The sequence below is a fragment of the Heptranchias perlo genome, chromosome 8 (genome assembly GCF_035084215.1).
Source record: "Heptranchias perlo isolate sHepPer1 chromosome 8, sHepPer1.hap1, whole genome shotgun sequence".
NCBI classification, from domain to species: Eukaryota; Metazoa; Chordata; class Chondrichthyes; order Hexanchiformes; family Hexanchidae; genus Heptranchias; species Heptranchias perlo.
This window is the reverse complement of record NC_090332.1, coordinates 8980995-8993953: the sequence shown is the minus strand read 5'-3', so window position 1 is coordinate 8993953 and position 12959 is coordinate 8980995. Positions and strand designations below refer to the sequence as shown.

Below are 12959 nucleotides of genomic sequence, written 5' to 3'. Positions count from 1 at the left end.
CCATCGCCTTTTATAGTAGCAATTCTGGAGCCACTCAGATGGGAATAACTACCATTATATTGTGCAGTATTAAACCCAAAAGGGGAAACGCGATCAAACCACAATGATTTGGCAAACACTGCTTCAATTGAGCTCAATCTCAAATGTTTTACTTCAGTTTGTAGATGTTATTTGTGAAAATATCTTGAACTTGGATCTAATTGAGAATCATTCTGTAGCCTACTGGTGCTAACCAAAGCCTTTCCACCATCTACAAGGAACAAGTCGGAAGTGTGATGGAATACTCTCCACTTGCCTGGATGAGTGCAGCTCCAACAATACTCAAGCTCAATACCATCCAGGACAAAGCAGCCCGCTTAATTGTTACCCCATCCACCACCCTAAACATTCACTCCCTTCACCACCGGCGCACCGTGGCTATAGTGCGTACCATCCACAGGATTGCACTGCAGCAACTCGCAAGGCTTCTTCAACAGCGACCTCTACCATCTAGAAGGTTAAGGGCAGCAGGTACATGGGAACACCACCTGCACGTTTTCCTCCAAATCACACACCATCCCGACTTGGAAATATATTGCCGTTCCTTCGTTGGCGCTGGGTCAAAATCCTGGAACTCCCTACCTAACAGCACTGTGGGAGAACCTTCACCACACGTACTGCAGCAGTTCAAGAAGGTGGCTCACCACCACCTTCTCAAGGGCAATTAGGGTTGGGCAATAAATGCTGGCCTTGACAGCAATGCCCACATCCCATGAACGAATAAAAAAAACCACAGAATTGCTACATAAACAAATATAACTCATCCAGACAAGGCAAAGTACAACTTGTACCGAACAAGGTTTCTGCATTTTTTTCTAGGGTTGGGTATTATTTTAGAGCACTGATTAGTAGAACCTAGCTATTGTTGCTGGGTCAATATCCTGGAGCTCCAACATGGGAGCCCCACCATCACGAGGACTGCAGTGGTTCAAGGAGACCACTTTCTCAGGGCAGTTAGGGATGGGCAATAAATGCAGTTTTGCCAGTGTCACCCACATCCTGGCAACAAATGAAAACATTCTACAGTCATCACATCCCTATCCTTGTCAAGCTCCACTAGCTCCCTATGAAAATCAATTTGTAGATCCTTATCCTCATCTTCAAATCCTTCCATGGCCTCATTCCACCCCATCTTTAGCTACATATTCCACACTTTTTCATCCTCTGATCCTGGATGCTCTCCAACGTACCATCGAAGGCTCATCTTTTGGTCACCACAGCTCTGCCCTCTGAAATTCTCTAACAAAATCACTTTGCCGTACTACCTCTCCTTTGTTATGCGGACCAAAGAACATAATGTCTTTAGCTGGGGAGAAACAGATTGGTGCTATGACATAGGTCCTGGAGCTTTATGCAGCGAGAGTAGATGGCACAGCCTATCTGCAACTTCATTGACATTTTTATGTGTGTGCTTTGCACGTGGTTTTCACCAGAACCCATTAAGCTAGTTTATCCCTATGTGTGTGAAGGATGCTTAATGTAAAATAATGGATCATTTCAATAATTGGACTTTCAAAAGCATCAGAAATAATTTTTAAAAATCTTGCCTACATTACTTACTTAAATTTGAATGTTTCTCCTAGTTCTGTTGAGTCTCCAGGACTGATCTCGAATATTCCTGAAAATGGATAGGGATGGCCGCCATAGGCAAACTCTGCAGAAAATTAAAAGCCTTTAGTCAGAGATTTAGTTTTAACCTGCATTTTGCTATGCAATGACATTGACCTAAATTTATCAAATCAGCATTCCCTATAATTACTTTGTTGAAATTTAAAGCACTTAGCTGCAGCACAAATTGCAAACGAACACCATTTTGAGCTATGAAATTAGATAGTTTATCAACTCGACAACTTGTGTTTCCATACTACTTACACTTGAGGTTCTCAATTACAACATCTTTGCACTATAATGTAGAATAAGGCTAAATTAAAATCAACATTTTGGGGGAAAAGGCTGGGGTATTGATGGCATGTTACAGAGTCCTTCTGTGAGCTTCAAATGCAACTGTTAAATTAAGTATTGGTTTTGAATATCAAAGTCCTCAAGAATTTTTTCTCCCCCCAGGAAGAGAGACAGAACAGTAGACCAGTGGTGCGAGGGAAACAGAACAGGCAAGGACAATCCCAGAACCAAACTGCCAGGAGACATCACAAAGCAGCAATGGCAAGAGTCATGTAGAAATCCATAGCTGGCACCGTTCCACAATCTATGAGGTAAAGCAGTATAAAACATACAATTGAAGGGAATTGCAGTAAGCTGACGGGGGGGGGGGGGGACGGGAATACAATGCTAACCACAAACTTTGTAGACAACTGCAACCATGTGACTAAAGGAATGTCTAACAGAAACCTATAAAAATTTGATCAAATACACACATTTTGATCCAAATACCAAGTAAATAATTTAGTATAAATAGCACTGCCTTATGGAAAAAACATTTTAAAAGTCCTCACCTCTGCCATATACTTCAATGCCTGAGTGGAAGACCCCAATTCCCAATGATGAGGTGTATTCATTAATCCAGTACTAGAGAAGAAAAACAAGCAAAAAGGTTCAGAGAAATGACAATACCAGTTGACGACAGCTCAAGTTTGGGACAAACATTTCCTAATCTCTGCAATACTAGAACACCACTATGATTCCTATGCTTCACTCGAGACATAGTTCAGTTGTCCATGCAGTTAATCTGTTTACCAAGTGTCCATAAAGCAAACAGTGTATTAATAGGACACAGCATCAAAGATAAATACAATAGAGGACCAATCCAGCATAAAAGAAAACATGACCACATTCTCTACAGATGCTAAGCTGCTTTATGGTATAATATTTGTAGTCTGAGAGCTGTTGACAATGGAGGACAGAGGTCAAGCTCCTTTTCAGTCAATGGTGGCAACACTTTCATGAAAAAGTGTTTGCCAAAACTTTTGTTTGGAGGAGGAAGTGCCACACATTATTGTTGATCTTGGTTGAAAGGATAAGTAGAACAGTTGTGAAGAATTCAAATTAGAAAAATGGGGGCGGGATAGGGGAAAGGAAACAATAATAGTCAGGAAGGGATCATACAAAAAAAATAGCAAGGCGGCTAAAGAATGAATTAAGATATATTTACATGAATGCCAGAAACATAACAAAATGAATGAATTAGAAGTACTGTGTTGACAAACAGGGATTTAAGAGTTACTGAAGAGTCTAATCTGAGTTACTGAAACCTGTCTAAAAAAAGAGGATAAATGGGGAATATGTCTGCAGTGCTATGGGTGTCAGGAGGTTATATAAAGAAAAAAAAGTGTGGGTGGCACTATTTATTTATTGGGGAAGGTATGTTGAGAGGAAGGAACTGGGAATTGGCACACAGAGTCTCTTTGGATAGATCTAGAAGATGGAAGAAAAAGTTAGTGGTCGGAATCACTTTACAGGGCACCACAAAATAGAGGTAGATGTCCTGCTGTGGAACATAAAAACATTAGTTTTAAGCACTCAGTTACAATCAAGGGGGATTGCAATCAAACACAACTTACATTTATAGTGCCTTTAATGTAGAAAAATATCCCACACAACTTCACAGAAGTGTAAGGAAAAAATGGATGCAGAGTCAAAAAAGGAAATATTTGGAGGAGTGACCAAAAGCTTGGTCGAAGAGGTAGGTTTTAAGGAGGGTCTTAAAGCAGAAGAGGGAGATTGACAGACTGAGGGGTTTAGGAATGTTGAACCAAGGTGGCTGAAGGCACAGCTGTCAATGGTGGGGCAAAGGGAGGGAGGGCAGTACGCAAATCGCCAGTCAGAGGAACGTAGAGTTTGGAGGGAGGGTGGAGTTGTAGGTCTGGAAGAGGTTACATAGAAAGGGTGAGATAAGGCCATGAGAAGATTGAAACACAAGGATGAGAACTTCAAATTTGAGTTGGAGGAATGGGAGCCAATATAGGTTAATGAAGACAATGGTGATGGGCATGTGGGACTTGGTGTGAGAAAGGATTCAGACAGCAGAGTTTTGAATGAGCTGAAGTTTATGAAGTGAACAGGATAGCAGAATGGCCATCACCTTAAATAGATTTAAAGTGATTGGTAGAAGGATTAGAGGGGAGCTGAGGAAAAATGTTTTCACCCAGAGGGTGGTGGGGGTCTGGAACTCACTTCCTGAAAGGGTGGTAGAGGCAGAAACCCTCATCACATTTGAAAAGTACTTGGATATGTACTTGAAGTGCCATAACCTACAAGGCTACAGACCAAGTGCTGGAAAGTGGGATTAGGCTGGGTGGCTCATTTTCGGCCGGCGCAGACACGATGGACTGAACGGCCTCCTTCTATGCTGTAAATTTTCTATGATTCTGAGAGAATTGGAATAGTCGAGTTTGGATAATGGCATGACTAAGCATTTCAGCAGCAATGGGTTGGGGTGGAGGTGGAAGTAGATGGTCTTTATGATGGAGAGGATATGGGGTTAGAAACTCAGCTCAGGGTTGAATAGGACGCTGAAGTTGTGAACAGCCTGGTTCAGCCTGAGACAGTGGTGAGGGAGGGGGACAAAATCATAACCACGGGTATGGAGTTTGTGGTGGGGACCAAAGACAATGGCTTCAGCTGTACCAATATTTAGCAGGAGCAAATTGGGGTTCATCCAAGAATATCAGACAAGTAGTCTGCCAACACAGAAGCAGTGGTGGGGTCAAGAGAAGTGTTGAAGAGGTAGAGCTGAGTGTCATCAGTATACATGTGGAAGCTGACCACCATGTTTCTAGATGATGACACCAAGGGGCTACATGTAGATGAGGAAGAGGAGGAGGCTAAGGATAGACTCTTGGGGGACTCTGAGGTAAGGACATGGGGCGGGAAGAGAAGCTACAACTGTAGATCTCTGGATACGATCTGACTCTCCTGACATAGGCCAGGATTTACACTAGGAATATATGTACACACAAGAAAGTTTATTTTAGTACTTCAAAAGTTTCTTCTTAAACATTAAGTGAGGAAACCCACAAGAGGAAGGGAGGATGCATCACTGAATTTGTTTCTAACTAATGACAGAATCATAGAATCTTACAGCACAGAAGAAGGCCATTCGCCCGTCGTGCCCGTGCCGGCTCTTTGAAAAAGCTGTCTGATTTTGTACCATCCACAAACTTCAAAACTGTACTCCCTATACCCAAGTCCAGGTCATTTAGATATAACAAGAAAAACAATTACACTAATACCGACTCCTGGGGGACCCCACTGCATGCTTCTCTCCGGTTAGAAAAACATCCATTCACCACTACTCGCTTCCTCCTTTCCCTTAGCCAATTATATACCCAAGATACCACCATCCCTTGAATATTATGGGCTTCTATTTTCCGAATAAGTCTGTTGTGTGGTACTTTATCAAATGCCTTTTGAAAGTCCATATATACAACATCTACTGCACTACCTTCATCAACCCTCTCTGATACTTCATCAAAGAACTCAATCAGGTTAGTCAGGCACGATTTGCCTTTACTAAATCTATGCTAGCTGTCCCTTATTAACCAATCCCTCCACATAACGGAAGTTATTAATTCTGTCCTTGATAATGGTCTCTAGTAGTTTTCCCACCACCGCTGTTAGACTGATTGGCCTGTAGTTACCAGGTTTACCCCTCTCCCCTTTATGAACAGGAGTGTAACATTTTCAGTTCTCCTTGGATATGGGAGTGGTGCCAGAGGACTGGAGGAGTGCAAGATTGTGGTCAGAGCTTCTGCTATCTCCACCCCTAGCTTCCCGTAGCAACTTAGGATGTATCCCATCTGGACTAGGTGACTTATTAACTTTGAGTGATGCCAATCTATTTAGCACCTCCTTTCTATCTATTTTTATCCTATCCAATATCTCTACTCCCCCCCCTCCTCTACTGCGACATTAACTTCATCCTCTTCTTTTGTTAAGACAGATCCAAAGTATACATTCAGTACCTCAGTCATGCCCTCTGCCTCCACAAGAAGATTTTCTTTTTTGTCCTTAATCAGCCCCACCATTCCTTTAACTACCCTTTTACTTTTTATGTTTATAAAAAGTTGTTGGGTTCCCTTTTATGTCACCCGCTAATCTTTTCTCATACTCTCTCTTTGTTCTTCTTATATCCTCTCTCAATTTCCCCCTGCACTCTGTGTTCCGTCTGGCTTTCAATTGTATTCGGTACATGACGTCATAAACCTTTTTCTGTTTTATTTCAACCTCCATTTCCTTTGTCATCCAGGGAACTCTAGCTTTGGATTCCTCATCTTTCCTCCTTATGGGAATATGCTTGGTTTGTACCTGAACTATCTCCACCTTTAAGACCTGCCATTGTTCATTTACTGTTTTCCTGGCCAATCTTTGTTTCCAATCCACCTGTGCTAGATCCCTTCTCAAATCACTGAAACTGGCTCTCTTCCAGTTCGGATATTGTTGCACCATGATGATGCAGCAATTGGCCAAGTTGAAGTAGGGGACCATTTGGTGTTCAGTGACAGCAAATTGTTAATTTTAAGTTGAAATGACAACAAAACATAATAAAAGTTATCCAGAAAGTGAATTTCAGGCACAGCCTAGGAGGGGATGAAATGCTACATGAAAGGAATAAAATGGGAGGAACAATTTAAAGGGAAGGAAGAAGGGTAAAACCGACATAGATGAAAAGAGAAATCAGGAAAAAAGACCGTATAAAATTCTGAAATGTACAGGGAAAGAACAGGATAAGGCGAATTATAAAATCAAACAGAAGAAAGCCACAAAACATAAGAGAAGCAAACATGAAACACGAGAGGAATATTGCAAAAAATGTAAAGGACAATAATAGAGCATTCTTTAAGTATATTAGAAGTAAGAGAAGGATGCAGAGGGACATTGGACCAGTGAATGTGGAAGTTGGTGTCTAAGGACAAAGAAATGGTGGAATTAGTAAATTATTGTATGATTGTTTTTATCACTGAAAAGGGGGCAGGGATGTTGGTGTTGAAAGAGGAATGTAAGGGAGTGAGCAGACAGGAAACCCTTAGTATCACATGGGAAAGCACCGTAGAAAGGTTTAGGAGACAGTTGGTAAAGAAGGCTCCAAGCTCTTAACAATTTCCATCCAAGAATGCTGGTGGAGTTGACAGAAGAGATTTCAAATCCCCTCAATGATATCTTCCAAATTTCACTGGGATCGGGTAACATCCCAATGGGGATTGGAAAATAGCAAATGTGACCCCCCCATCTTTAAAAAAGGAAGAAGGGATGAACCCTCAAATTACAAACCTTGTACCTCCATTGTGGGGAAACTGTTCTGAACCCATGCTGGGTCTCTAATCAGAAGGGGCAGGTCACGAATGAACTTTTTATTGGAGTTCTTTGAGGAGCTTACAGATCTGGTGGTTAAGGATGAGGCAGTGGTTGTCACCTACATGGATTTCAGAAAGGCTTTTGGCACCATCCTATATAACAAACTCTCAGAGACTGATTTTACACAGACCCACTTTCCTGCTTTCTCCCTAAACTAAGCCTATTTTCCCACTGTCTTGTCATGCCCGTTTATTTTTAATTCTCTAGTACTTTCTTGAATGTTATAAATCAATTTTACATCAATTACAACTTAAGACAAAGTATTCCACATTCCTATAACTGAAAAAAATTCTTCTAGGTCCCACAAATTGAATCTGTACCTTGAGATTAGGCCTCTTGCCTTTGATTTATCTAACAAAAAGTATAACTAATCCATGTTTACCTAGCCTATTGTGTTATAAATTCTGTATACTTGTTGCCTTTTTGTACCGTGTCAGGTCAATCTTGTCAGTAAGATTTCAGTAAGAGTGGGTATGTGAAATTTTTTGACACCAGTGCAGTGCTGAGGGAGTGCTGCACAGTAGGCGGTGCCATCTTTTGGATGAGAAGTTAAACTGTCTGCTCTCTCAGGTGGACGGAAAACAGCCCATGGCAATATTCGAAGAACAGCAGAGGAATTCTCCCTTCATCCTGGCCAATATTTATCCCTTACCCAACATCATTAAAAAAGATTACCTGGCTATTTATTTCATTGCTGTGTAGGACCTTGCTGTGTATAAATTGGCTGCCACGTTTCCTACATTACAACAGTGACTACACCTCATTGACTGTAAGGCACTTTGGGACGTCATGAAAGGCTGGGAAGAAAGCTAAAAAGACCATGGCTAATAATCTCAGAAACACTAATTAAACCATGCACAGCTAGACAGAGGGAGATTAGACAGCTGAAGGTATGGTTGGAAGAGTGGTGTAGGAGAGAGGGTTTCAATTTTGTGGGTGTTGGAACAGCGCTGTCTCTGCAGGAAAGACGGACTCCACCTGAATTAAACCTAGCACCAAGAATAGATAGTGCTGTGGGTGTGAGTTTAAACTAGGATGCTCAGGGAGAAATTACTAAAAAAACTTCAGATAATTTATCTCTCAATCTCCAACATCTTCCAGTTCTGATGACAGGTCATTGACCTGAAACATTAATTCTGTTTCTTGCTCCACAGATGTTGCCTGATCTGTTGAGTGTTTCCAGCATTTTCTGGTTTTATTTCATAATTTATCTCACTGCTGTTTGTGGTACCTTGCTGTATGCAAATTGGCTGCTACGTTTGCCTACATTACAACAGTGACAACACTTCAAAAGTACTTAATTGCTTATGAAATACTTTGGGTACGATGCTGTTCAAATGCAATCTCTTTATTTCTTTCTTTCTTATGAATATGAATTGGTCAGCGTTGTGGTGTTTATAGGCAAAACACAAAACCTTAGAAATAAAGTCAGGAATAAAATTAGAATGGACGGAATGCAATGAAGGAAACTTGCCTTCAATCAGACAGGACTGGGAACTAAATATTCCCAGCCATAACATTTTCAGGAGAGAGAGTAGGAAAAAGAGGAAGATGCTCCTGTTAATTAAGTATACATTGCACAGCCATAGAAAGGAAAGTTAATAAAAAACATATCAATGATAGTGCTCAGAAGGAGTTTGTCTGGGTTCAGTTAAGTAATAATATGGATCTGTTACCACATTGGGAGTACATCACAAACCATCACTGGGAAAAAAATCAGATGAGATTTGCAGTACCAACAGAGCTGTAATAATGGTGGGCTTACAATTTACCTAAGTAGGACTGGGATAAGAGAAACATATGAGATTGAAATAGGGAGGGTTTCTTGGAATGCATCCCAGGACAGTTTGCAGTACCAACAGAGCTGTAATAATGGTGGGCTTACAATTTACCTAACTAGGACTGGGATAAGAGAAACATAGGAGATTGAAATAGGGAGGGTTTCTTGGAATGCATCCCAGGACAGTTTGCAGTACTAACAGAGCTGCAATAATGGTGGGCTTACAATTTACCCAAGTAGGACTGGGATAAGAAACATTTGTGATTGAAACAGGGAGGATTTCTTGGAATGCATCCAGGACTGTTTCCTTAATCAGTATGTTGTATGTCTAAAAAGGAAAAAATGCAGCGCTAGATCTAATTCGAGCTAACACTTGGAAAACAGTGACCATCACCTAATTAGGTTCACACTGAAAGTAGGCAATGTCAAACTAAGATGTTGAATCGGATATGAGCTCATTTCAATGGAATGAAAGGCGACCTAACCTAGATTAATTGTTTGGAAAAAATGGAAGATCACAGTTGACCAGCACTGGGAGATACTTAAATATGAAATTGGTACGGTAGAATTTAAATGTGTTCCGACGAGGAGTAAAGGGGATATGAAAAAGGGTGGGGTTCCACCTATAAATCGATTAGAGCAAAATGAGATTTTAAAAAAGATAAGTAGGATAGTGCAGGGGAAAAAAAAATAGAAAGAAAGCAAAAAGGAAGATTAGGAAGGCTAAGAGGAAGTATGAAGAGAATAGCAGTTAAGGGAAATAGCAAAGACTTCTATAAACACATCAGTAGTGAAGGAATAGTCAAAGGAAGGGTGGGACCACTTTGAATCAAAGGGAAGCACCTTGTACTTGAAAGTGAAGGAATGGCACACATGCTTAATAATTATTTTTTTTACAGCAGCAGGTGAAAGTGGGACTCTCCAAGGGTAGCTGAGGGGGGTAGGAAAGCCATTATTGGAGATAAAATTTCAAAAGAAAACTACAAAAAAAAAGTTAATGGGACTGAAAGCTATGAAGTATCCAAACCTAGATGGTTATGAATATCAGAATACTGAGGGGGAGAAATAGCAGGGGCATTAACCATAATATTCCAAAAAAGCTTGGAAATGGAAACTGTGCCATGGTAATGAATTTTACAGCCCTGTTCAAGGAAAGGGGTTACAATAAAAAATATGAAATTATCTTACCTTGATTGTGAGCAAACGTCTAGAAAATAGCAAAAACTTAAAGACTAGGACTAAATAGCATGGATTTGTAAATGGCAGGTTGTGCTTGACTAATTTAATTGCGCTTTTTCAGAAAATCAATGTTTAAAAGGAATACAGTGGTGATTGTACACAGGGACTTTCAGGAGTTTAAAATGGTGCCACATAAAAGAGTTGTGAAAATTAAGGCACATGGTATTAAAGGCAATACTGCTGCATGGATAAAGTGAGTGCTGAAGGACAGAAAGCAGAGCGTAGGATAAAGGGATATTTTTCAGATTGGAGGGATGTTGATAATAGTATGCCCCAATAATTTGTGCTGGGACTTTTGTTTTCTGACGATATCAATCTAGGAGGTATGATAAACGATGAGAAAGAATACAATAGATTGCAGGAGCTCATGGACAAGTTAGCAGAGTAGGCATGAAGTTTACAGATATAGTTCAATGCACAGAAATGTGAAGTAGCACATTGAAAAAAACAGTAAAATAAAGTATATCCTAAAGATTCTTTAGAGTGGAGGAACAGAGCAATTAGGGGCACAGATACACAGACCTTCAAAGATGGGAGTGCAGGTAGAAAAGACCATAAAAAGGAAAATATGATTTGGGGTTTTATTTATAGAGCCATTGAATATAAAAGCAAGGAAGTGGTGTTGAATTTGTACCAGGCAGTGACTAGGCAACAGTTTTTTTTTATTCGTTCATGGGATGTGGGCGTCACTGGCAAGGCCAGCATTTACTGCCCATCCCTAAATGCCCTTGAGAAGGTGGTGGTGAGCCGCCTTCTTGAACCGCTGCAGTCCGTGTGGTGAAGGTTCTCCCACAGCGCTGTTAGGTAGAACATGTAGTTCTAGGTACCCTGGATATTAGAACTAGACATACTTCATTAATTTATTTCAACTTAGCACATCAAAAATAAAATGATACATTAAAAAAAAGACAAAAGCGGAATTATTTCTAATTCTGTAGTTACTGGTGGAACATCCGATGTAAATAACTAAAAAATCCACTCAGGCCATGCACGCACTGAAAAAAAAAAATCAAAATATGTGAAAAAAACACCCTCCAGTTTGTTCAGTTTAAAATTCTTCTACACAAGAATATATATATATTTTTTAACGGTTTCCCTTCCTTGTTAAATGAAACTTACTTTGGAATAAAAGATAGGGCAGGATCATATCACCTGACCATCAAATGCAGCATCCCACATCTAACAAGTAAATTGAGCAACAATTTGTTTTTAACCCACATACAAGTACTACAGTGCAGACCGTTTGTATATATAGGATACATGTTAGTGACTGCTGCTTTACAGAAAGTAAACTAATGAATGGCATTGACAATACCATATGCAGTTTACACACAATAAAATGTCAGTTCTTGATATTTATCCTCCATTTAATTTTATACAACCTTATTAGATTGTTTTTATTGCACCAGGGTGATAGAGAGGAACATTTTTAGTGCTTATGATTTGTAGGTCAACCAATGTTTACACTTGTCTAGCTTATACTTGATAATACTGACATTTTATTATTAACACCATCAGAAATATCTGTCAGCTACATAAATCGTCCAATCCTAAAGAAACTTTTCCCTGGGAATCCAGCAGATTAGGATCCAACAATGCAACTACCCATATTGATGAATTAATAATTCAAGTTACAATAAACATTTGTTTTATTTCCTCAAACTCAGTCTTGTTTATTTATTGTAAACAATTTTACAATACCAAGTTATAGTCCAACGATTTTTATTTGAAATCTACAAGCTTTCGGAGGTTTCCTCCTTCCTCAGGTAAATGTTCAGGAGCTCCTTGAAGCCTATGCATTTATATATCACAGAACAATACATGGTGTTTACAGACTGTAAAACTGTTTACAATTGTCAACCCCAGTCCATCACCAGCATCTCCACATCTTGTTTATTTATAGCTGGGTTCTTAATTCCATTATTCTGGGTAAAAACAGAAAAATCAATAATATGCATTTATTTAGTGCCTTTAATATAGAAACATGTCCCAAGGCATGGGAAGAAAAAAAAAGTGGGTTTCAAATCTTTCCAGAACGTTGAGAGGTGATCAAAAGCTTAGTGGAACCAATGTGTTCTAAGAAGAGCTTTTAACAGTGGGAGGTAAGTAGTGAAGTAGAAGGGTTTCAGGGAAGAGTTCGAGAGAGTAGGGCTGAGGTGGATGAAGGCTCTACCACTGACTGGATGGAGGGCGGAGGAAAGCACAGGAGCCAGGTGTCAGACGACCAGAAGATTCAGGAGGAGATGCAAGTCTGGAGGAGGTTGGCAGTATGGTGGGTTGAGGTCATGGATGGATTCATAGACAAGAATTTTAGATTCAGTCAATTGGGGACAGGAAGCCAATGGAGGTCAGTGACGATGGGCAAGCTTTGTCAGAAAGGAGGCAAGCAGTGGCGTTTTCGATGATCTTTAGTTTAAGGGGATGAAGAATGCGTGGTCAGTAAGCAGATACGGGTGGTCAGGCGTAGATACCGTTTTAGTGGCAGTGGAGATAAGGTACAGGCAGAGTCAAGTGACATTGCAGAGGTGGCAGTAAGCAGTCTTGGTAGTGGATAGAATATAGGGTTTGAAGCTCAGCTCTGGGTCGAATC

The 12959-nt window shown here is 40.2% G+C and overlaps 1 protein-coding gene across 2 annotated transcripts in view; it reads right to left on the bottom strand.

The window, feature by feature from the left end:
* desi2 (desumoylating isopeptidase 2) overlaps window positions 1–12959 on the bottom strand; it is a 58521-nt gene that overhangs the window by 21364 nt on the left and 24198 nt on the right. For both annotated transcript variants that reach the window (XM_067988619.1, XM_067988620.1), the window contains exons 2-3: window positions 2493–2565; window positions 1600–1693 (exon numbers count right to left, since the gene is read on the bottom strand). In XM_067988619.1, the coding sequence (XP_067844720.1) occupies window positions 1600–1693; window positions 2493–2565 (167 nt within the window). The remainder of the gene's footprint in view (window positions 1–1599; window positions 1694–2492; window positions 2566–12959) is intronic.